Source organism: Camelus ferus, chromosome 10 (assembly GCF_009834535.1).
Source record: "Camelus ferus isolate YT-003-E chromosome 10, BCGSAC_Cfer_1.0, whole genome shotgun sequence".
NCBI classification, from domain to species: domain Eukaryota; kingdom Metazoa; phylum Chordata; class Mammalia; order Artiodactyla; family Camelidae; genus Camelus; species Camelus ferus.
Genome location: NC_045705.1, coordinates 67,829,075 through 67,854,794, shown reverse-complemented (window position 1 = coordinate 67,854,794; position 25,720 = coordinate 67,829,075). Strand labels below are relative to the sequence as shown.

Below are 25,720 nucleotides of genomic sequence, written 5' to 3'. Positions count from 1 at the left end.
TGGGGAAATGTCTTATTTTTGTTTATTAAAATAACTTTCAGTTGTATGGATGCAGGCCAAATGTATGCCCATACTTCACGGTAGATATTACTTCTGAAAATGTGTGAACTTAGAAAAACCAGTATGTGAAAGTTGGCCATTCACAGACTTCAAAATAGCACACCATCCCCAGGCTGTCTTCCACCTAAACGTGAGATATCTGTTCACTAGGAATTGTCTGAAAGTAAGAAATACAAAGAAATAAAACATACAAGATGTGCAACTCTTCAAATCAATCTGGTCAGGTGACCTCTAGTCAGCTGCTACAGTAAAGTAAATCCTAAGAAGAACTTCCAATAAAAATCATTGACTAAAATGGGTCAAATTAGTTCATACGTAAGACTATTTCCCCCCCTGAAGACCACGGAGGCAGTGACTGCAGTAATGATGTGACTGCCCCATCTTAAGACAGCTTTATAGAATTTAGTTTATAACTATTGGAAACGTTCAAAGTCTGCATGTAAATATCATTTATTTACATTCTTACCCTGTTAGTCTCTGCTGAACATCAGGAGTGGCTGAGATCAGATAAACAGATTTTCCTGCCTTCTTACCTACCCAAGAGTATTTTGCAGAGACCAGATTCCCACATAAGGAAACTTACCAACCACTTACAACAGTAACATAACATAGAGCAGCAATACAAAAGAACAAGAAGGGAGTTTCAAACATACTTTTCTAGGGTGGCAAGCAGGGGATCTGGTTCTGTACTGTTCTGAATTTGTAACATCTGGTCTCTGCTCAGGCGAACAATTTCACAAAGTGACTGTGATGCATTTGAATGTCGCTAAAGGAAAGAAGTACAATTTTAACTACAAAAACACATCAGAAGTCAAACTTTTAATAAACAGTTAGGCAAAATTGTTTAATAACACAAATTAATACTGACCGTAAGCTACAGTTAAAAGAAAAAAAAGCCAAGGTCAAAAGAAATAGCATATGTAAAGCACGAATATTTTATCGTGCCAGGCTGAAGAGTTTTACTTAACAAGAGCGCAAACATAGTACATGTTACTTTGCGTACAGAGATCTGATTAAAGTTCTGGCAAGGAAAAATTTCTACAATTAAATACTTGAAGAAAAATACATCCTCAAAATATACACTTTTATCAGCACAGAAAGATGCATACACTTCTTCGGTTTAAAAACAAAAATCCAGCTTCCTGGAATACAGTAATGGATAAGAAATAGTGCGTCTTCTCCCAGCGTACAGGAAAGCTTGAAAACCCTGGCGCCAAACACTGCGTGTCCCGTGGCACGCGCACTGAGCACTCCCTGCAGACTGAGCAGCGTGCTCAGTGCAAGGAGAAGGAGGAGATTCCTGCACAGACGACAGTGCACACCCGGATATCAAAACCCACAATTTGGAACCAAGAGTCTAACATTTCCTTAATAAATACAAATTAGTCAGTATAATTTTAATATGCAATTCATCATTTAATACAAAACAGAAGTACCAACAGGACTGCCCAAAAGACAAAATTAACTTCTTGCAAGTACAGCAGAGATGGTGCTAATGCCCCAAATGCTTTGTTCTTTGCAAAGAACTTGCTGGAGAGTTGGGTTTCTCCTCTGTCAATTCCTCCTGGACCCTCCAGACAGGGAGGGTATCCTGCTGAACAATCATGTTCTTCTGCTCGAGAACGTGAACTTAGAGACGAACAAGCCTCGTCCAAGGATGTGATGTGCCCTCCCTCCCTGAGAGCAGGCAGCCCACACTCCTGTCTTCACTCACCACCACCTACACCAGCCACACTGCCACTGCATTGGAAGTGTGCCCTTAGATCCACCCAGCTCCCCCAGCCCCAGCAGGAGGGCTCATTACCCTAGCAGGCCAAAGGCTCCTTCGAAGCAGGGGCTCTCACACTCCAGCACCCGACACGGGTACGTACTGGAATGTCCCAAGTGTCAGAGGTAACAATACTGCAGGGGAGTGGGAGGGATCAACAGCCCCCTTAACGGTTAGTTTGGTTTTTTTCCGTTGTTGTTTTGGTTTGTTCTTTTAAAAGGGGTAGCGGGATAGGGAGCTCACTTTAGATAAACTCCAGGTACCAGAAGATTTTTAACAGACCAGAGTAGAAGGGGCTAGATCTGCCTTCACGAGAGAGAACCCCTCAGGCTGCACGCTCCTTCCTTTGCCCTGCTCCTCTGTAGTGCTCACTCTCCAACTAAGCCACCGCCTATAGGCATACAAGGAGGTCCCCGTAATCCATGACATACCCTGCATGCTGTCTGAGCCAACTCCTCTGTAGACACTAGACTGAGCCATACAGAACTGTCATTTCTGCAGAAGCTGGCAATTCCACGTGGCCCAGTCTGCTACTGAAGGCAGCAACAGGAGTAGCAGGAGAGAAGCACACCCGCTGTCCTGGTGACCCGCCTCCCGACAGGCCTCCCCCAGGACACGGCTCAATCTGTAAACTACAAGCGGCTTCAATTCTACTGCCAAGTCCATCTGTAGCACCAGGACAAAGGCCAAACCTGTCAGAGCACAAAAGCCCAAGCCAGGAATGAGCCTGACAGTGAGGGATTCACTGGTGACCAAGGTCCTGCTGTGCTGCCTGGAAAGCTTTAGCCAGAATGGAAAAAATAAATGCAGACAGATGCAACCACATCATTTGGGCTGAAGATGGGTATAAAAGAAAAAACAAGTATGGATGAAGGTTTGTAACAAAGGTGAACAGATGGAGCACAGAGTCCCAGCTCTAAAGAGACGACGGTGCCAGACCCAGGGCTCACTGTTTCACGTTTCTGGAAATTTTCTGGGTATCAGTAAAATGCAGTATTTTAAAAAGCCTTTAGTGTCCAGGAAACTGCCAACTTGAAGAATGCCAGTTCATCGCTGTCCTACCTACCCTCTGCCTTCATCCACACCTGGCACAATTATGCTCTGGGCCCAAATAAACATGGTTCTTTTTTTAAAAAATCAAGTTTATAGTCACAAAAGAGAACTTACATCTTCTTCTTGCGATGGATGAACTATTTCCACAAGCCTCTGGATAATTTTCTCCTCATTTAACCACTGTAAAACACATTGTAGAAGGAATCATAGCAATGAGTAGCTCTGGTTCAAGCCCCAATGAAGATTAACATATTCGGAAATATCCATCACATTTTAAGTAGAATGTTACAGGTTTCTCTGGACTTTGAACACTACAGGAAATTAAAAGTCCCCCAAGGAAAATACCAGTGAATATGTTACTTTAACAGTAGCTGCAGTACCAACTCCTCCCCAAATCACAACACCCATATACGAAAATTCTACACATCAGTTTCTCAGCCGTGGGGTAACTCTCAGACACTGGGCACTGAAAGGGTCTGTGCTTTGGTTATTAAGGGCAAGAGGGGAATGGAATTTATACAACTTCTGTCCTAAGAGAGCATTCGCTTTAGAAAAGCAGTATTTAGTATCAAGCCTCTGGCTTAAAACATGATGAACTTTTAGATTCCAAAACCAAAACCACCACAGGAAATGTGGCGGCTGGGGGCACCACAGAAACAGAGTGTATCTGCCCTGTCACACATTAGCAAAGAGCTATTATCATGACGAGGACACTCTTCCTCATCTACACACGTACTACTGCCATGAATGAAATATGAAGGGCATGAGAATAAGAATGAATGAAAAATCAGCTGGTACAATCAATATTAACTCTGCAAGGAACACAAACACTATAACAAACAAGGTGTTTACAACCTAGAGAGGACGGACGGGGACATACACACACACACACACACACACACACACACACACACACTCCAAAGGTTAAAGGAGATGGGGGATGGCAGTAAGGGCTGGGTGGCGAGAAATCAAACACAATTTGCTAAAGGCGCAAAGAGAAAAATCTTAGGTATGTCTCCCCTCCTTAAGGAAGAACACATCAAAGAAAAATGCAAACAAAAGTCATTAGGAAACTACCACAAAGGCAGAGGCCCAACTTTACATTTTAAGATCAGTTTTTAAATGTGAACACGAATTACCTGACCCCCCAAGGGTTTTGTTCAAATGCAGACTCTGATTCAGTGGGGCAGGGGTGAGACCTGAGCTTTGGGATTTCTGACAGGCTCCCAGGTGATGTTTGGGACCACACTTTGAGTAGCAAAGTCCTGAAACAGGATGCAAACACCTCTACAGAGGGAGTGGGGCCTGAACACCTTGGGAAAATGTAGGAAACTTTGTGGGCAGTGAACTAGTCAGCCCTCCACCCGCTCACTGCCTCCACAGCTATTAACAAGCACCTACAGTCCAAGCCCATGTTGGGCTCCCAAATCAGTGTAAGACATTTAGGAGTTTCTAACCACCCTTCCCCTGACCTGTGCTTTTATTAACCACCTACCACTACATTCCCCCTCAAAAGCACGTCTATTCCTTTGGAAGTGGGCCCTACAATTCCTTTGGAAGTGACCAAGGGAATTCTAAGAAACCATACTGAATAACTTACCCCTATAATAATCTAAATATAAAGATGACCCTCCTCCTTATCCTCCACGGCTTCCCTGGAATCCCTGACCTCTACTGGGAAAGACTCACATATACAAAAACACACCTAAAGGGGACCAGCGCCCCAGTCTGGGGCCTCTTCCCGTGGGTAGCTCCCAGGATGTTCACCTGGTTCTGAGCCAGTTTCCTCACAATGACCACAGTTCTCAGTAGACCTCTGCCCGGTTCTACTGCTCCGGCCCTGACCCCATCCCTCAATGCTCCCAGTCACAAGAACACAGGACTGCCTGCCCACCTCGGCAGAACACGTCCTTTCCTGGGGAACCTCCTGACAGGCCCTTCTGTCTCTCCTCCTGATCCTTCCCGTCTTTAATTAACGTTTTCAATAAAACTCAGTTCCAGGGAAAAATTCTAAGGTGTGAGAGGTTGAGTATCAAAGATAGAATGGACTGGGAATGGCTCTGGGAGGAGGATGTGAAGGGAATGAGAGGGGAAGAGACAGACAAGAAGGGGAAGCCAAGGAGAGCGCCCGTGAGAAAGCGCGTCTTCGAGTCACTCACACTCCTCCTCGGCCCGCCCAGATGCCACCCAGGACAGCTCCTCAAGAGCACATATCCTGAAATGACCATCTCCCCAGATTTTAAAATATGTACCCTTTTGGACATAAACTCCATTCTCCTTACCCCCTGCTCCGAGGTATCCACAAGGAGAATGTTACTTCTGCAGCCTGACTCCCTACAAATACTAACGCCTCTGCTTTTTGACTCTCAGAGGTAACCCTGCAGCGTGACCACCTTCTCAAGGAGAAGGCCTCATAGGATACTCAGGTGAGACGCGCAGCTCTCAGCCGTCTTACTTCTGCTCTTACCACCAGACCAGCTTTAGGACAAAGCCTCCGTCCATTCTCCCTTCCTACTCCCGCTGAAGAACAAACCAGCAAAGGGAAAAGAACCCCACAAGGAAACAGCCCATGTCCCTAGAGTGCACACCTGGGATCCTAATCCTGCAAAGTCTAAGTTTCCTCCTATCTTGGAAATCCACCCCCTCCACCCCCAGTTTCCCAGTCACCTTTCCACCAACCCCTTGAATCCCGCCCAAACTGAGCAGCCCCGCGGCTCAGGCACCACCCCATCCCAGTGACACTGGCCACAATCTACTCACATTCAGCACATCTTGCCTGGGCTGCGGAGGCTCGATGCACGTCAGGAGCCGGAGCAACAAGTCCATGATAGCCGACGTCCCTATGTGCTTGATGATAAGGTCCACAAAGTCACGTTTCTTCTTTAGAAAGTCCACAATCTAGAGGAGAACAGGCCACAACTGAAAGACATGTTAACTTAACAAAATGTAACTTTAGGATGCTTTCAGTCCTGACCTATCCAGCTGCCCCCTCCAAAATCCCATCACCACTTCAAGGTGAGGAAAGGCAAATGCTGAATTAGTCGTAAGATACCAAACTGGAAAGCCGTCTGTTACAATACTCAAAAAACTCTTGGAAAAAACTCCTAAGTTACCACATGTTCCCTAATACAAACAAACCATAACAGAATCTTTTATTTCTGTTGACTTTCAGTATTAACTCTCAAAGAATGAGGATCAAATTTAATGCCTTATACATATAAAGAGCAAGAGAATATACCACTTATCAGTTCATGGACATAAAGCAAGTCTACTGGGCTTTGCATTATAATGCAGATTAATATTCAAAATCCTAATTATACTCATGCAAGTTAAGAAAAAAATTCAAACATGAAGATTTCTACATCAAAGTGACTAACTCACCCACTACAGAATAATCACATTTGGATTTTATTTCAGCAATTCACCTGATCAGATTAATACAAGGAGGGTGAGTGTGGACAAGGTTGATAGTCACCCTGAGGGGACATGAGAACAGTAATGAAGTCATGGCTGCCACCTGGGTCTCCACTGTGCAGGGGAAGAATGTGACTGTCCTGTCCTAAACACCCATGCACACCTCCTCATTTCTGTCCGTGTGCACGAACCATCTGTTCAAAAGTCCCAGAAGCAGCATGGCCCTGACAAAGTCTCACTGAAGAGTCTCAAAGCCTGTCAACTGGGGTTGCTTAACTCGATGCTATAGATGAGGAAACTGAGGCTCAGATCGGTTAAGTATCTCACTAGAAGCTAAAAAGTGACTGCCCTGAGATGTAAACCTAGATTTCTATGTCCCCAAAGCCACAATTCTGCCATTAACCCACATGAAGAAGTCTAACAGCAAGAGGTGACAACTAAAACTGCTTCACACAAGCAGGTGTAAACACGGGATTAACCGTCACCCGTTGCTTCTCTAGACTGTGAGGGTAAACACTGTAACATAAACCCTCAAGAAGGTATACATAATTAATCCACTCACAACTGAGTCACACAGTAGTTTTTAAAAGCAGTGGAGGAGAGAGGAAGAAAAAGTCACAACTGACCAAAATACTGCGTTACTTAATGGCAAAAGCCCTGGATCTGGAGCCAGAGGCACAAGTCACAGCCAGTTCCATGGACAGCACAGCAAGGACAGCAAGGTTTCCTGTATCGAGGACGACCCAGGTCACTGAGGCGCTGCCCATCCAACACTGACGGTGCCCCACGAGCTAGCAGAGGTCTGCACTGGGTCAGCCAGACTGCACTGAAGGGGCCCCACGCAGCACTGGGTCAACCAGACTGAGTCTGGGTTTTTTCGTTACTTGCAGTTACATATATTCTTACTAATTTATCATGTGATGGGAAGCCTTTATTTACACTCATAATTCTCAAAAGGATAGAAAGGTGCCAGTCTGACTTTTCCTGTAGCTAAGAGAGCAGGGTTATTGAATCCTCTCGTTACTAAGGGCTGAACCAAGAAGCACAACAAGCAACAGAGTGAAGGGCCTTTGCTCAGGGTTCACCTGGCATGTGCCATCGTCCTCACACGCTAAGTTCTGACCTTAAAGATCAATACAAATACTGTCCATCACTCTGTACTAAAGGTGCACTGAAACCAGGACCCACAAATCTGGGTTTCCCTAGCACAGAGTGAGAAGAAATAGCACGAAGAAGGTGAAGACCAGTCTCGATCAAGGCTACAAGCATCTGGAACTGACTGGTAACTTACACTGCTTACACTGACGGGATGACCTGCACTTTCCCCTGTCAGTCAGCAGTGCTGTCACTTCTCATCAAAAGACAGGAGGAGGAAAGACAATCTATCAGAGTGATTGTGATTCAGGGACTACTATCTAAGAAAAAAGAATCTCAATTCCAATACATTTAGGAAGGTAATCCTTCTCAATTAAGAACATGAAAGAACGACCTCGTCTTCCTAAAATACAACATGTACCCACATGGCACAGGATGGACGGACTGGGCCTAAAATAGTTCCAGTCCCTGCAGTCTGCTGACAGCAAGGACGGGTCACGGAGCCTGTTCTCCACACGAAGGATGCCAGGCCCGACTGGTTTGACCGCCTGCACCCCTGTCATCACACCCTCACTGGCTGCACTCTGGCAGAACTACCAGTCTGTCCTCGGGCACCTGAGGCTCTTGTTGCTCCCTGGGCGCCTGTTTCCATAAGTGGATCACAACCTCCTTGTAAGCAGATCCTTTTCCTCACCAATACCCACTAGAGCGGTGATTCTCACACTCTGGCCAGCGTCAGAGTCATCTGGAAGGCTTGTTAAAACCCCAGATGCTGGGCTCCAGCCCGAGTGTCCGATTCAGTCAGTCTGGAATGGGGCTCAAGATCCTGCTTTTCAAACAAATTCTCATGTGGCCCTCATTCAAGAACCACTACACATACAACAGACACTTAAGAAAACAACTTCCCAACTACATATAGAATTAAGAACAAAACAAAGCATAGGGGGCAGGGTGGGACGTGGGGACATGCCAGATAACACCACGGAGGAGGAGGAGAGGGGGAGGAGGTTCCTGCCGTAACAGTCAGGTATGAACTTCTGTCACGTACTACTGGAAAGAACAGAAGAGCTACACATGTATGTTTATGACAGTCAATACCCAGATGTCTCGAGTTTTTGAGTGGAATCAAAATAGAAGTAATTGCCATCTGTGTGAACTACCATCAATTACATTTCTGGGAAAGCTTTATAAGTTTCATTTGTGGTCATCATTAGGGGAAACAAACAAACAAAAAAAGTCACTTTATCACAGAGTCACTAAGAAGCCACTCACACACTCAAGGCACTCAGTGTGCACCGTCATGCTGTCTTCACAAACGGACACCCAACATTCTCATGCTTCTGACTACTTGTCAAAAGAAGAAATGGAAGTATATTAAAAAACTGAGATGTGAGGCACTCAGAAAGAAGAGGTCAAGTTAAGCATATTCATTAATGTGTAAGTCAGTGTTAAGTCAGCAAGCACTTGAATGCTTAATGTTTAAAATATATTCTCTTATAGAGCCTGGACTTAAGGCACAACTCAGAACACTGAAGGAACAAAATTACCGGGGGATCATCTCAGGAGGATGATCAGCCCTAATACTTACCTTTTGGAAAACAATATTTACCTGTTCTGGTTTTCTGCTGATAAGAATACTTAGCACCTTGCTGAAGAAACTGGCAAGTAGTGGGTTCAAAGGGGAATCGTTTAGGAGGAAGCTATACAATTTCATTAGCAAGGATTCATCTTCTCCCAGTCTATCATTCATTTGGGAGACATCAGAAGTGAGCAACTCACAAGATATATTTGGATACCTAGAAGAACAGGATACTTACATCATCATCTATATTAACAGTTTAATTACATAAAGTAAAACACAAATCAGAAAAACTTCCTAAAACTTGCGAAAAATTAAAAAACCATCTTCTGGGGATGAGAAAATAATTCCAATCTATTCTGTCCAATCTCTACATTAAAGTGAATTTTATTGTGTGTCTAAAAAAATGGTTTCTAAACCCACTTTTAATAGGAATACATTTCCCCAAAGAAAACCAGAGCACACCGAGGACTCAGAGTCCAGGGAGTCGTGTTGCAGGGCGCGGCCTCCTCAGCTGGGGGGGATGCCGCAGTCAGAGCCCGGAGCCACAGCCCGCGGCGGCCTCCTCTGGCGGGGAAAGCGGCACAGTCTGCGGGCCGCCACCACAGCGGCCGCGGGCTTCCAGCAACCCGCACCACACACAGCGCCCTGCAGCCGCTCAGGACACACCCAAGTCCCTGGACTGGCTGCTACAGTCCCAGAGGGGTTGTAAACGGTACCAGAAAGTTCTTCTGGGGGGCTTATCAAGTGTTCAGTCTACATTACATCTTAAAAGATTCTACACATTCCAGTATACTGAAGTGGAGAACAGGACAGCAGCCTGAGTCACCCAGTGGGAAAGCTGTGTATAAAACATGCGCTTTCCACACCAGCCTTCCAGGCTCTTCCGGGGATCCGTCCATCATCAGATCTCCCTGCTGTGGGACAGTCCTCTTCTACAAACCCCACAGCCCTAGAAATACCTGCACCCCGAAAGCACATTTACCTCTGAGCACCAGGGCGCTCGCTCTCTCTGAAAAAGAGGCAGTAGACCCATTTTCTCCACTCACTTCTTTTACCACAAATGACTTTTCATCTGTTTCCAACAACAACAACGGGCCCCCCCCAAGGATGTCCAGACTACACTCTCCCCGACCCACAGTTCACTTCTCTGCTCTCTATTCCTCCCTTTCGAGCAGCCAGGATCCAGAACCAACTAGTCATCAGGGTGGCAAGCTCAAATGCTAACAGGGAGGTGACAAAACAGCCCCGAGGGGCTATACAACGCAGGAGACTGTGGGCTAGAACCCAGGCAACAGCCCTCCAGGCGTCCCAGATAAGCAAGTGGCTGCTTGTTTGGAGATCCCTGGCTTGAGAAGCAACTGGCAACAGAGCACAAAGCTGCAGAACCTAGAGGACCTGCTGTTTGGTCGGAAGACTGAACAGTATGAGAACATCCCCAAATGAACCTTTGTAGGGAGGAAAAAACTGAAAAGACAGGCAACAGAACTGGCAGTTGTGAGGGCATGAAGATCACATTATCAAATAGTTGTCTTCTAGAGGCTTCTGGCTCAGCCAAATTAAAGTCTCCCTCGCTATATAGAACATATGGGCTCAAAGATGCCATAACATAAAGTCACCATTATGCCAGGGGCAGGATTATGCAGTGGTTACAGGTGTGGCTTCTGGAGTCACACCATCCAGCTTTCTAGAACCTACCTCCACCACTTATAAGCTCTGTGACCTTAGGCAAGTTACTTAACTTCTCTGGGCCTCAGTTTCCAAGAACGCAGTATTAAGACAATAGTCCTTACCTCACAGGGGAGGAGAATACACACAAAATACTGAGGGAAAAAAAGGCCTGAAATAAATACATGCTAGCTGTTTTAATTCTGCTTTATTTTGTACTTCATAAAACTGCAGAAATACTGCTATGCTGGGGGGAGGGTATTGTCTGAACTGCCCCAATTTCAAAGTTGCTGGCAAAGGATTGGTAAAAGGTAGGAGACCTCAACCCTGACTGTAAACCCAGTGTATAGAGAGTATTCTCAAAATTCTGACGCAAGGTCCAGTGGAGGGCACAGGTATCTTTTTAAATTTTCATGAATTTTTCACCGTTTTCCATGGATGACTTGGAGGCAGGATCTAGCTGAAGAAGAAGGCATATCCAGCCCAGGCACTGATACAAAAGGCTCCAAGTTCTGGTTGAGAACAGGCTGGACTACTCTCGCTCTCCCTCCCTACTCCTTAAGATTAAACCAGCTTCTCAAACACCCAGAGACTTCCTCTACTCCACCTCTCAGCAAGGCCATCCCCACCCCCAACTCTTTGACCTTGACTGTCCTGTCCTAGAACACAGAACTAATCAGAAGAGAGCCCAGTGCAACTGCATCCCTGACCTGCATCTGGGCCCCTTCCTCCTGCTGCACAGGAGCCATCCTTGCTCCTAAAGCCACCGCAGCTTGATGGCTGGCACTCCCTTCACCGACTCAAGCACAGCATGTCACCAAATCACCGAATCTCCCGCTCACAGCACATAAACCCCCAATGCTTCCTCTATCTAGGAAAAAACCAAACAGCACTCCTCTGCTGACTCTGCACCTGCCTGTAGCTCCCACTTTCTCTCTCTGCTCCTTTTCTAGGAAACTACTTGCAAGAGCTCCCTGCTCTGTCTCTAATTCTTCCTCAAAAGCATTTCAGCCGGCTTCCGGGTCTACTACTCCAAGGAACCTGCACTGACAGGGCCCATGTGCTCCAAGTGGCAAATGCTGGCATTCACTTGGCCTGCCAGCAGCAGCCCCTGACCCCTGTCCCGTCCCTCCCCCTGAAGCCTGTCTTCCCTTGATGTTCAGGGTGGCAGCCCTTCAGCAGGAACCATGACCCAACCAACAGCATCTCTGACTTCGAATTTACAATACTACTTAAGGACCTATTTTCAAAGTCCTGTTAGTTCAAATTTCTGTCAAATTATTTAAAACTGAGGTATCTGTTATTAAAAGGCTACCGTAAAACGACAGACCGTTACTACTTGTATGTGATCACTGATTTAAGTTAAAACAGTGATGAGATCAATCACAAGTGTGACTAACAGTTACGAAGTTCACAAAGTGCAGCAGTCACTCCATAAACTACAAACACTAGCCTAAATTTCCTTAGATGCCTAGAGTCAACTCTAACCCTAAAAGCTTTTCAGATCCCATATGAAAAATCCCTCTCTGCGAGTCCAGCCAGAAGTGCAGCAAAGAACTGCTCTGCTCAGCTCAAGTCATGCTCCCTCAAAATGGTGCCAACCAGAAGGCTGTACGTCCAGGGAAACACACCTGCTCTCATAACCTCAAAGGTAGCGCACACACACAAAAACCGCTGGCATGGCACTACAACAAACGCCACAGCTACTTTCTGGTAGAATCTGCACTTTCCATAAGGTGTGACTGCTCTTCCCAGTTAAAGAAGTAATAGCTTCATTCAGTATGTGAGAACACAGACCCAAGAAGGCTAAGTCTCTTGCTCAAGTTCTCAGAGCCTCTACGAAGAGAGGGCTGCACCCGCCCAGGTGGGTCTGATGCAAAGCCCACACCATAGTGCCTCCTGCCCAGATAAGCCCCACAGCAAGCAGCACCCGCACATGCGGGTCCACTGGGAAGGGAATTCCAAAACAGCAAAGCAGCTGTCTTTTGGAGGATGAGAGTACACTAGTATTTCTGCTGCCAAATTTCTTTCCTCTCCTTTCGTAAGGCTCTGATCTCTAAGTGGAGACTTGCTGAATACTAGTTGTCAACCGTAATGGCTGGATAAGAACAGGGCTTCCTTGAGGATCCAAGCCACCAACAACTTGAAAGCATTCACAAGTATTATTTCTCTGACAGCAAAATTCTCCCCACAAAGAAATGAAAAGATACCTGAAAGGAGGGACAGACTAGGGGAGAAAAGGCAAAGGAGAATCTACTAAAAGCCATAATTCTTCCTAGTCCATTAAGCTTATTTAACACATAATCAATCACTTTCTGTTCCTGAATTGGTTCTATTTTCAGGTGGGGAGGGGAGCCAAATATTTCAATAGAGTTGAAGATCGAAAAATAATTAACTGAAACCCCAATACTTTAAATACATAAGAGTATTTATTCACAAAGAATTTCCAGGGGTCTGAATGCAAAGTGTTAGAAGCTGATGAAACTAGTGATGGAGACAGAGCCACTGTAGGTACCCAAGGTGTTCGCTGCTCAAATTTAGCTATGCTGATGTTCACCAAAATCCATACCCTTATTTTCAGTTAGCAAAAGGTCAGAATTTATTCTATCAGCAAAGCCATTCATAAAGCAAGCTCTGGCTTAGATGTGCCATGTGATCTTGGGTAGTCACATAATCACTCTCTTCCTATTTGTAAAGAAGAGAAAATACTTACTTGGATCGTCCTCCTATTTTAAGACACTTCATCACTGTTTATAATGCAATTCACCCTTAGACAAAACACTCTGGTGAAATTTAGAACACTCATTTCTCAAATCCTGTGACTTCACTGGACTTAGTTCTAGAATAGGTTGTTTGCTCCCTGAGCCTCGCGCCCCTAAGCACGTTAACGTTCTGCAACTGTCTAGGGCAGCCCTGCAGAGCTGCTGGCCAACAAGAATGACCAGGTTCTACCCCCACTTTGCTTTAGTCCCACCCTAAACAGAAGACTGAATTTTCTTACTTGTATCTGATCTTTTCATCCATGTCTTGAGGTGGTTCTTCTATAATGAATGAGACTAAATCTTCCAGACATTCTGCTTTTAACAGAAACTCTATAAGTTTGCGGTTCTGAGCTTTACATTCCTGTAGGACGTCTTCCTCATCCATTAACTCCTTCAGGGTTACATCTTCTCTTTCTAGAAGTGTGTCTATGTGGGATGATGAGTGAAGATCAAATTTCCAAAACATGCTGGTCTAAACAAAATGCAAAGAGTATTTCAAATAAAATTTCAACATCACATATTAATTTTTCAAATTTCCATTTAGTTTTAGTCTGAAATGCAAACTTGGGTCACATAAGAAAAACAAGTTTCATACTGAATCTATAAAACACTTTCTAAATAAGTAAAATTGGCAAGATTTTTCCCTTCTTAGAAAAGAAAATATTTTTATTGATAACAAAAAATTTTACTTGAAAATGCTGAAAGAAGAAAGCTAAAACTGGGGATGATTTTAGCCTATAAAATTAATCCATCCATATGTAGCTAAGAATTTAATGCTGGGAAAAAGGAAGAAAATAAACCCTTTCTTGAGGGTGAAAAACACATTCTTACATAAAACTAATATCTGCAGCAATAAATGACAAGCACTGAGATATTCTTTAGAATGCTAAAAAGTTAAATAAATAACCACCACGAACCAGCACTTTTAGCCACTGAGTACTTTCACAGCTGAAAATCTGAAAGCCATAAAATGGTAAAAAACCTATGCCATTCTTAACAAAGAAAACTAAAGACTGAAATAGCAAAATCACTTTAAAGAACAATTATTCACCTTGTCTTCAGTCTTCTACCTTGTCTTCAAACTTGATCATGGAAAATTCAATACTAGGATGACTACAGACTGACAATATAGTTCACTTATCTTAAATACTTCTGCAAAGTCACTGACTGAAAAGCTACTAGGGGTATTCAAATACCTTCCCACACACCCCAGCTTTATCAGATCAGTATGCACTTATTTTGATCTGTAACACAAATTTCTGATAATCTAATAGTCTCTCCACCTGAAGTCAGAAAACTGGACATAGTTAATAATTTAGCCATAAGTCTTTTTAAATTAGGTCTCATCTAAAGTGGCATGGTCTATTTTTTTTTTTTTTTGGTAATCCTACATATAAAGGCAAGGTATACTTAATAATACTAATAAATCACAAAAGCAAATTTGATATTGAGCCCTTACTATTGATTAATTATAAATAAGATAAACACTTATACCCATCAAGTGAAAACTATGAATGTCTACTTCTAAAATATGGATTGAGATATAATCATTCATATCTGTCTCAAATAAAAACAGACTTCCAAAATGTTAGCCTTATAAAGGTAACTTATTACATACTGGATATACAGGAAAAAATTGATAATTAGTAGTCATGAAATAACAGCAGGCGCTGGCAAACTATGGCCCACCGACCAAATCAAGCCCACAGCCTGCAAGCTAAGAATGGTTTTGATGGCTTTTAAAGGGCTATTTAAGGAAAAGAGAAGAATATGCAACAGTGACCATATGTGGCCTGCACATTTACTATCTGGTCCTTTACAGAAAAAGTTTAGCGTCCCTTGCTCAAGAGGAAAGAGTACCCACTAACACTAACATTCCTTTCTGCTATCTCTGCACCCACACAGGCACCTACCCCCCAGCCCTCACCGCCTGCCTGGAGGGATGCAGCCACGTGGTGCCAGGCGGGACTGTCTACCAGACCCATTCTCCCTCATGCACTCACCTAGACCACGTACCTAACTTCTTGGGCAGGTAAGTATGACCACGTGACAAAGTTTTTTCCAATAGGCTGTGAGCCATAAAAACTTTCATGAGCTCTCCCCTGCATGTGGCTGGATGCTGATGACAAAAAGGGCCCTAAGGGACAGAAGAGCTGAAAAATGGAAGGTGCCTCCATCCCCAGGTCACCATGTGTAAGAAAGCTGCCTGCTGACCTGAGAGGCTGCCCTGGGCTGTGTTACGATGAGCCGTCCCAACCTGGACCGGGTGCTCCAGCAGGATGGCCTACCTGACCAACCAGCTCCTCTGATCTCCCGAGCCCACAACTTCTTGTTTTATTATACTTTTTTAAACACAAGAAAAGGAATTCTTGAGCAACTATCTTTTAAAATGCCAAACTCCTTTTACTTTCCACTATCCTAAATCAGAATAGCACCTTTTTAAATCAGAACACTTTGAAATATACATTTCCACAGTACATTTTCTTTAAATTGGGTAGGTGTACTACAAACTTAAAAATAAAATATAACCACAGTAGACTCCGTAAGCAAACATTATGTATTTTATCTTTTAGCCAAACAGCAAACTGGACTGAAAACGAACAGCACTAGTAAATTAGTTACCTCTGGCCTGGCCCTAACTTGTGCCCTCTGAAGTAGAATCAAGCTAGGTATGAACTAACAGTTTCAAAGTTCAACTGCCCAGGGCCAGGAGGTAGAATGGAGTTCTTTTAATACTGTAACTACTCTAAGATACTCAGAAAAACTGAAAAAAGTCAGAACGTCAACAGCTCATTTTTAGTAAACACAAATACACTTTAAAACTGCTACCCTAGCTGCACTCAGAAGGATTTAGAGATAAGAGGAAATACAATTTTTTACAAACCAAATTATAGCCTTTTAAATCAATATTGACAAAGGGGGAAAACGATAAAACCAGAACTATCCTCCACCTTTCTGCAAAATCCTAGAGTTATTTTGCAAATTGGATTAGGCAGCCTGAAAATAGGGTTTTCTCCAAAAGAGCTGAAGAAGACGTGGGAGGAGTTAACCGTTACTTGGTACCACGGAGGTGACAACCTCTGCTATGCTCTGCCTTCCCCACAAGTGTAAATTACCACCATATATGCACAAGATAGAATCAAAGGATCCACAAATTTACTCATCTTAGATCAACTGTTTTAATTAAAGGTCCTCCGAAATTACTAAAATACCTTCCTTCTTGGAAGCAAAATCTGGGCCACAGTACTTTTATTTCAAAAGCAGTCAAGCAGAGTCACTTTGTTTCTGAAAGAAAAGGTGCTACCTTGTCTCTCTGACACAGGAACTGGTATGGGGATGTGGTTAAATCATTTGCAGCAGGTATGAGAAGGCCTGTCCCTCCGTGGAATATGCCCTCTGTAGATTACGCCAAGGCCCTGCTGGTAGAGCATATCCCACAAGGCCCAACTGTGGTTTATGTAAACCACCTACAACCAATAAACATCATTTTCTCCTCAACTCTTGGTAGGACTATTACGCATCTAAACAGACCTGAATTCCAATGCCAGCTCCTCTACTGGCTGGTCCTGCATCCTCAGGAAAACTACCTCCCCTCTCTAGCCTCAATACTCTCACCAAGTAAATGGGCTGTGAGTAGCTGATGAGAAAGGCCCGGTCTCGTAGCTGGAACGCACAGGCACTCGGCAACTGGAACCTCCTGTGCAATAAACACATCGGAGTCGGCAAGCTGTAAACCACGCCTCCCCACACTTTTCATGGGCATGGAAACACCTAGGGGTCTGATTAAAACACAGTCTCACGCTCTGATTCAGGAAAGCAGGGATCAGGCCCAGACTGTGCATCTCTAGCAAGTTCCCAGATGCTGTTGTCCTGGGCTTAAACCACTGCTGATCATTTGTAATAAACTGCAGTAAGTATATTCAAAATAATTACATAACCATGAGAAATAGAGGAAAAGCATACCATGCAAACACATGACTGTGTTATTTATTTCAGAAGCTCCCTGTGGATAAACTGACATTAGTGGGTTTTCTTTCAATGTGACAGAAGCAGAGCAGAACATATCACTTTCCAACAGGAGCCCAGAAGAAATGACACCATGAACACACTGAAAAACAAACCACTGGAACTCTGGAGAGAGAAACCGCTGATGGTCATACCAAAAATGAGCAGGAAACTGGAAATGACAAGGAAGAACTTCGATGAATTTAAAATTCAAAATCCCCTACTCCTAACTCTGCCTAAATTTGGCAATTTTCTATCCAAGTAGGATAAACGGTGTTCTGCAAAACCCCAAGTCTACACACTGCTATCCCAACTGTGATATCCAGGACTGGCTGGGCCCAGGGCAAAAGATTCAAAGATTCAAAAAAAGATTCAAAGATTATGAAGAATCTCAGGACAGCAATGTTAAGCATTCAAGCCAATGTGTCTGGGCGTGGGGACCCCACAAGACGGCATGGCCGCGCGCGCACCCAGGAAGCCAGCTGAATGTATCCATACCATTCTATAACCTGCCCCACTGGAATCCCCAGACCCCATGTCCTACGTGAATACTTCCTCTCATGCTCCAGTCTTGCAGTAACCTGTGTAACATGCTTCCAGTTTAAACAGCTGCAGTTACCTAAAGTAAGGAGCACAAACTACAGAAACAAGAAGCCACTGCTTCCACCTAAGAGAACACGTGGGAAACACTTTAAGACAACAAAATGTATTATAAATTTTTAATACTATTTCTTTAAAATGTGCCATGAAGGGAATATCTGTAATAAAGATTTTTTCATGACCTTATACAAAAGCATGCAAACACACTGCCCGAGTTCAAATTCCTACACACCTCAAGTCCGCCTGCAGCACTGCCTCGAGGCCTCCTCTCACCACTGTTGGAACCGCACTGGCTCCACCCATCGCCCAAGCTGGCGCTGACAGAAATCACACTCGAGGCACCATGTGAGCCACATGTAAGTTTAAATTTTCTAGTAGCCACACCAAAAAGTAAAAAGGAAACTAGCGAAATTAATTTTAAGTGTGTATTTAACCTCATACATCTAAACATCATTACTTCAACATGTAATTCTTTAGATACTAGTCTTCAAAATCTGGGTGCTCTGACATTTTATAGCACGTGGCAATTTGCGCCAGCCACTTTTCAAGTGCTCAAGAGTCACATGTGGCCATGACAGCTCTAATTATATGATTGCTACAATTATGATGCCAAGTTTCTCTCCTGGTACTAAAATAGCCTCCCCATCTCCTTCCACAGCCAAAGTCAGGAGTTAATCATCATCTTTCCCACACAAGAGTCGACACGGAGTGAGTGGGGAGAGGTTACGGGCCATGTTTCCTTCCTTCTAAAATATAAACATACATGAGAAACATGTTTATTCTTGTGTATATGTTGGACATTCGTCAGTTTAAAAAAATAGGTCACAAAAATACTAGAACTGGTTTTTAGCCTCTAATATCTAGGAATATATATAGAAATAGAAGATAAGTTTTCAAATTCTTCACTTTGTGATAACGGAGAAGGCTACATCTTAAAATCAGGAGGGCCACAAGTGGCTCACTACTGGTATAGACATACTTGGCCAAATTTTGAAACAGGTGCATGTCTCTGGGAATTTATTTCATTTTCTAAGTTACTGCAAAACTATTATGAAGAAGAAAAAAAATGCCTAGGTCACTTAAGCATGTTGGGAAACAGTGATGTTTGATTAATGTAAAAACAAACAAACAAAAAAACTAAACTCCCCCCTTCTTCTGGAGAACACTGAGTCCTCACAGTCTCCATTTAGATTCAAAACCACCTGCTTATTCCACGAGCAGCAGACATGTTTACCCCAAACCTCTGGCTGAGTTTATGAGCAGCCTGAGAACAAGATGTATTGAGCAAACTGAGCTGCTGAAAGGCTGTTCTTACTGGCTCACCTACTCCTGCCAGTGTCCAGACACCTGGAGTCTCAGGACCCCTGGGCTTGGATTCAGGTATGCAGGGAACTTAGCTGGGCAGCATCTGACAAGACCCAAATGGGGAACTGTTGAGCCCAAGAGGGGTTGGTGGTTGCTCACTCACTGAAAGCAGTACACCACTAGGAAGGGGACAGAGAGGAAAGAATCTATAAATAGTAAAAGGCAGAGCCACTCTAAAGGGAGATCACCTCTGTGCTATAAGTTAACGATAAACTATTCCCCCTAACAGCAAAGCTCAAAGCCTAGGAGAACATTATAATTTTCACACGAAGAGGCAGAACATGGAACACAGAGAAGAAATAACTGCTGGCCTTTGCAGGCAGTTCTCTTTAAGTACTATGGAAAATGATCACAAAGGCCCGGGAAGCCTACCCGGTATCTGCTTCTCCATTCTTAGTAAAGGTATCCATTTCACTCAGTCACCCCCTCACCCCCACCCAAAGGCTGGACTAATCAAATCAAGTATCAGAGTGTCTATTATAGATAACAAATTTCTTTAGAGTAAAGGGCAGTACAAACCCAGAGACAGTGTCATTGTATTTGCTCTGCAATTGCTTCTTCCGAAGAACATGTTAAAAGCAATCAACTTTCTACCACCCAGACATTACAGACTCTTTCCCAGTTTTAATATGAAACTTATTTGCTATTTCAGTTTTTCTTGAGAATAGTAAATAAGAGTCAAATCCATTTACTGTGCACTATATTAACCAACAGGTACTTTCAAAGCACTAATACACACTGTATCGACGAACGCAGAAGTAATACGATAAATGGTGCCTGCCCCCAAAGAACACAGTAACACTAAGAGAAAACACAGAAAACGAAAGGCAAACTCCAAGCTTGTTCTGTAGAAAGGGAGCTCAATGGAGGGGAGACTGGCCAGAAAACACTTCATTACACACAAGGCCTGAGCTAGGCCTTGAAAAATAGGTAAGGTTCATTAGGCTGATTTGGAAGCAAGCAGTATTCTGGGCCAGAAGTAAGCCTGCAAGCACAGGCGACAGGTAGACCCAGTAGCTTCAGGAAATTCACAGCAGGGAGACGGTCCTGATGACAAGAAGAAAGAGCCTTTGGGAGGGCACTAGGAAACGGTCAGGCAACACAAGGCCACATCTCAAACAGCCATGCGTGAGTGCACAGTGGAGCAGCGCAGGCTTGCTGCAGGAGCAAAGAGGACCCAGTGAGTTCTAACTGCAACAGACGTACATTCAAATAGCTATAGCAAAGACGAAACAAAGTATACAGAAAGAAATGATTCTGAATAGAAGTAGGAGGGAACAACATTGAAGGAGATGAAATTTAAGCTGTGGCAAGCCCATTTTCAATGGACATACTCCCACAGAGGCCAAGAGAGGGAAGAGGTCTAACTAAACCTGTTCTAGGAATGGCTACATATTTGAACAGGACTGAAATGCAGGATAGGGAAGGGAGTGCTGGGGACAAGAGCACCAGGGAGGGACACTGCAGGTACCACACGCCAGACTAAGACATGAACAGTGGAGTCAGGTAAGGCAAGACAAACAGCAACAAGATCAGACCTACGGTCTGCATACTGTCAGAAACGTGAACGAGGGGCTGGAGAGGGATGGGCCACAGAAAGAGATCCAGAGACCATTTTAAGGACTCACAGAAGACGGTGAGACCCTGCAACAGCCTCTATTTTGAAAATTATTATTCCCTGACAGATTTCACATTGAATTACTATCCCCCCTCCAATTTCAAACAAAATTCCTCAGAGTCTTCATGTTTTCTTCATTCCTACCTGTATTTCGGTATCAGATGATACAAATCTCTGCCTTGCCTCTAGAATTCTGAGCTACCTGGGAAATACAGGCCCTCAAAAAGCAAATGCCTACCCATGCCCTGGGGCTTACTCCAAATGCACTTCTAAGATGCTATGTACAGGGAGAGATGAGATCTTAAATCGCCCACTTCGCTTTTACATTTAAAAAGCCACCTGCCAATCAAGAGAAAGCCAGCCTCACTTTTGTCCCGGAGTCCACACTAAAGCAAGTACATAAAGTGTTCCTCTACAAATTCTCATTATGAAAACGCAAATGTACATGAATTTGTGTGAATAATTTCCACAACTTCAAAAACGTCAATACAAGTATATGCAAAGTATGACTTATTTATACTGAGAATGAAGTTTTGTTTTTGTGCTTGTTTTTTTAAAGTGAGACTAAGGAGTTGGAAAGAAAAAGGACAAGTAATGAGGATAACACAACGGTAATCAGGTTTTCGCCAGGAGCCTTATTAGAGATCAAAGCAGTAACACAAGGAAAACCCAGCTAGATCTAAGTGTCTACTCTGTGCACGTGTGTACGCGCGCACATGCTGAAAGGGATGGCATGGGTAAGAGAGCTTGATGAAAGTCCAACCAGAAAATTCTTATGAGCTGTCAACAAATCTGACTCAAACATCACAAAGAAGTGACATGTAACTGGAGAGCAAGAGGAAACGTGATGTGATTAGAACGGCTGTTATCTGAAACACTCCAAAACAGTTTCTAATCTAAAACTACAGGGAGGTCCTATCTAGGCCAAGAATGAGGTGAAAACCGCACAGCTAGAAGAGAATTCTATACTAACACAAGGTAGGGGAAAGACTTGGAAAATCCAACTCACCCACATTTTCACAAAGTAAAAGCAAGTCATACACAGTTTTTGAGTCAACCAACTTGAAACAAGTGACAGTGGCCACTTGTGTATTCATACACCTGTTACAGACAAGATGCCCAAAGAGAACAGCCTTTCCAAATCAGATACAAACTAGACATACTGAGATCCTCTGAAAAAAGGCCAGTAAGAAACAGGCTTCAGATTAAGAATGACCTAACTATCCTGGTTAATTTGGAGTTATAACCAATTCTTTAGTAGAACACAGAAGTGGCAGGTTGTTCACAAAAATCTTTTAAAAGCACCTCCCCCAACTTCTTTTTAACCTTCAATCTTCCTTGTCCAACAAACTTCAATCCGAACATGTATGATCATAAAGCACTCAGGGCTACCTCGACAGTCCCTAGACCAGCAGTAATAAACTGGTAACCTCCAGGAAGTGCTCTCCTTCATAAATGTTTCACCAGTATGTGCAAGAAAAGGAAAAGCAGGTTCATGAACTGTTGAGCTTCTACTCAGGAACAAAAGTGCAGTGCAGCACATGAGAAGTGAGCAGTGCTCAAGGTCTCTACAGCTCCTTATGAAAAAGTCTTCAGTCTCTTCTAGCTGTTCCACAGTAACAGTAACTGTTGATACAGCAACTTTCTATTAAAGGCAGAAAAATGACTAACAGCAGCTCACAATTATTAAGTGCCTATCATATGCCAGACCCTGGGCCTGATGCTTTTAGATACATTATCTGTACCTCAAAACAACCCTTCAAGGTTTTGCTCTCATTTGCAGATGAAAAAACTAAGACTCTGAAAGGTCAGATGACCTACCAAAGACCACAGCTAGTAAATATCCTAGCCAGCTGGGACCCAAACTCAGATCTGTTGAGCTCCGAAGTCTGCACTCTTCCCATTACAGTGCATGCCACAGGACTGGTGCAGGGACAGTGGCTGAGCAAATGTCACAGCAGCAGTAATCAAGAGCACAAGCCGGTCCTAGGCCAGCCTGCAGAAGGGAAACCACAGCAGCCTAATGTAATCTTGGGACACACTCACGAATGGGAACCCCCGGTCTTCGTGTGCAGGGCAAAGAGTCACCTGACAGACAAGCCGGCTGGGCAGCTCAGCCTGAGAATGGTTGGGGACAAGGGAGCAGCTTCGCTCTGAGGGCCAGTGGCTATCAGCTGATTGGCCAGGATGCCACAGGTTTGTCAAAATGCACAGAAAACAAGAGCGAATCAGCATTCAAAAAACTGTTTGATATGATGAAACCAAGAGAAATTTACTTAACATGGATAATTGCAAAGTCCTTTTAAAATAAAGGACTGAAGTAAAATAAAAACTGAAAAATATATTGAGGGGTTGAGGGGGGGCACTAGGCCAGGCATAATAAACTGTTAAAGTGAAGAAAGAAACAAGTTCAAAGATTTTAGTTAATTATAAGCTCAACATAAAGTTATATTATGCTGTGACTAATAAGCAAGTTATCTCAGACCGCAGCCACAGATTAATCGTGTCTAGGACCACGGGAGATACTAACTCTGCTGCAGCCTTCTTCCCTGCGCAGGTCACCTCACGCCAGGCAGCTTCATACCCTGTTCTGGTGAGGATGGAGGGACTGCCCACCGCACAGCGCCCAAAGAGGACCAGGGTGGCAGAAGGACTCGCCACTTGGAGGAAAAGATAACTAGCTCTGAATATCTTAAAGCTCTTTTATACTACCATGTATAGCTCCCAAGAATAAAGAGCCAAAGAGTGAAAAGTACAGATCATTTGTGAGCAGCAGAAGCAGAAACCTGACAAAGGTGAGGAACACATCAAGGCCCTGAGGCTGGAGGCGCTCTGGCAGAGCCTGGATGATTCTCTACAAGGACAAGGGCAGAGAACTCTCCATCCTGGAGAAGAAGGCTATCCTAAGTGATCACCATGTTGTTTTATGAATTTCTTCAAAGTCTATTTGATATAAAAGGCATGGTGACATGTGGGCTGACATGGAGTCTCAACAAGAAAACAGAAAAAGGATTATGCAAACTTCCAGATGTTTAGTGAGCTGAAACCCACACAACTCCCCACTTCTCCAGAAGCTCTACTAAAACAACAACAGAGGACAAAGAAAAGGAACAGTCAATGAGAAGGCCAAAAATTTTATGAAAAGATAGAAAATGGAGAAACAATTCAGGAAGTCCAACATCTAAGTAACAGAAATTTTAGAACATATCATAATCTACCACCATCCTCTCTTATCATAAAAATGTTTTTTTCTCAGAGCATAAAGATGCGACTAACTCTTAGGACCTGCACAGGCCATCACACTGAGGGGTAAAAGATCCTTTAAGACAGTGTGAAAGTCCATGGTATCAGAGATAAAGAAGAGTATTTAAACTTTTCTAGTGAGAAAAAAAATACTTATGAAAGGACTGGAAATCAAAATGACATCAGTTTCCTCAATACTCTAGAAAAGAACATTTTCAGACATGGAAGGTCTGAAAGATTTATTTCTTCAGGAAGCTGCTGGAGAATAGGCTTCACCAAAGCACGGCAATAAGCCGTGAGGGAAGACCCAGAAAACATGAGACCAGGGCTAAGACACACCCAGAAACACAGCCGACTCCCAGAAGGGGGACACCTGCAGCTACAGAGAAAGTCAAGAGGAACCAGTCCGGAGTAACCCATGAGGCAGAGGGCTCTGGAAAGGACATGTTCAAGGAAGTGTATTGCCAGAGGTATGTTACCATGTTGAGAAGAATTTTTTAAAAATTTGGTCAGAGATTTAGGGACTAATTAACCAAAATATACAAATTTTTATTACCGATCTTAACCAAAGCTGTGCTTTAACTATGTTAGGAGATGAGAGAGGGAAAGAGCTATGCACATAAGAGCTAAACCTTCACCTTCATGGTTAGAAGTAAGACAGATTAGAAACTGCTACCTATACATATTATATGATTTAGAAATGCGGAAATAAATAAATATGAGAAACAGCTAAAAGATGAAGGTAGCAGCTCCTAGAGAGTAGATAAGGAGGGGGCAGGATAGGAAAGATGAAGGAGATGGTTGTCATTTTCTGTTATAAATCTTGTGATACCATTTGACTATTTAAACTATGCACCTATGCAGACTATGTACTGATGTATTATAAAATAAAAAAGTATGAAAAGAAAGAAAATATAACAGCACTTAGTACAATTCCTGGCACTTAGTAAGGGCTCTATAAATGCAAGCACAATCTGAAATCAAGATACCATAAAAGATTACCTAACTGGCTAAGTCATACAGAAAAATTATGAGGTGACTGCATACACTTAAGATTCCTATATACAAAAAATCAGCAAACAAAGAAATAGAAAAATCCAACCAACCAAACCAAACAACAGCAACAAAAGAGGCCCTACCCAAGGGGTTAGAGCATACCCCATGGTGGAGAAAAAGAAGAACTGGGCTCCATTAGCCAAAAAACAAACAAACAAACAAACAAAAAAAACCTACATGCGACAAGGTGCCAAGAGGTGAATGACCACTGAAAGGGAATTCTCCTTGTCAGGATTTATACAGAATAACATGGAGATAAAAGCTTGACAAGTCAGAAGATTTAGATGAGAACCTCTATATTAAGAGCTGGCACTTGACTGTGTAAGCAGAAGGGGGTGTTGAGGAGAGTCATTCACAAAGGGGTGGAGGTGGAAGAGACCACATACAAAGTGGTATACCGCCTAGGAAAGATGCTGGCCAGGGGATTACAAACT

At 43.5% G+C, this 25,720-nt stretch overlaps 1 protein-coding gene across 20 annotated transcripts in view; it reads right to left on the bottom strand.

Moving 5' to 3' along the window:
- PPP6R3 (protein phosphatase 6 regulatory subunit 3) overlaps positions 1 to 25,720 on the bottom strand; it is a 114,564-nt gene that overhangs the window by 52,285 nt on the left and 36,559 nt on the right. For all 20 annotated transcript variants that reach the window (XM_032490042.1, XM_032490047.1, XM_032490033.1 and 17 more), the window contains 5 exons: positions 13,639 to 13,871; positions 9,000 to 9,186; positions 5,642 to 5,779; positions 2,996 to 3,061; positions 714 to 826 (listed from right to left, as the gene is read on the bottom strand). In XM_032490042.1, the coding sequence (XP_032345933.1) occupies positions 714 to 826; positions 2,996 to 3,061; positions 5,642 to 5,779; positions 9,000 to 9,186; positions 13,639 to 13,865 (731 nt within the window). In that variant the 5' untranslated portion in view covers positions 13,866 to 13,871. The remainder of the gene's footprint in view (positions 1 to 713; positions 827 to 2,995; positions 3,062 to 5,641; positions 5,780 to 8,999; positions 9,187 to 13,638; positions 13,872 to 25,720) is intronic.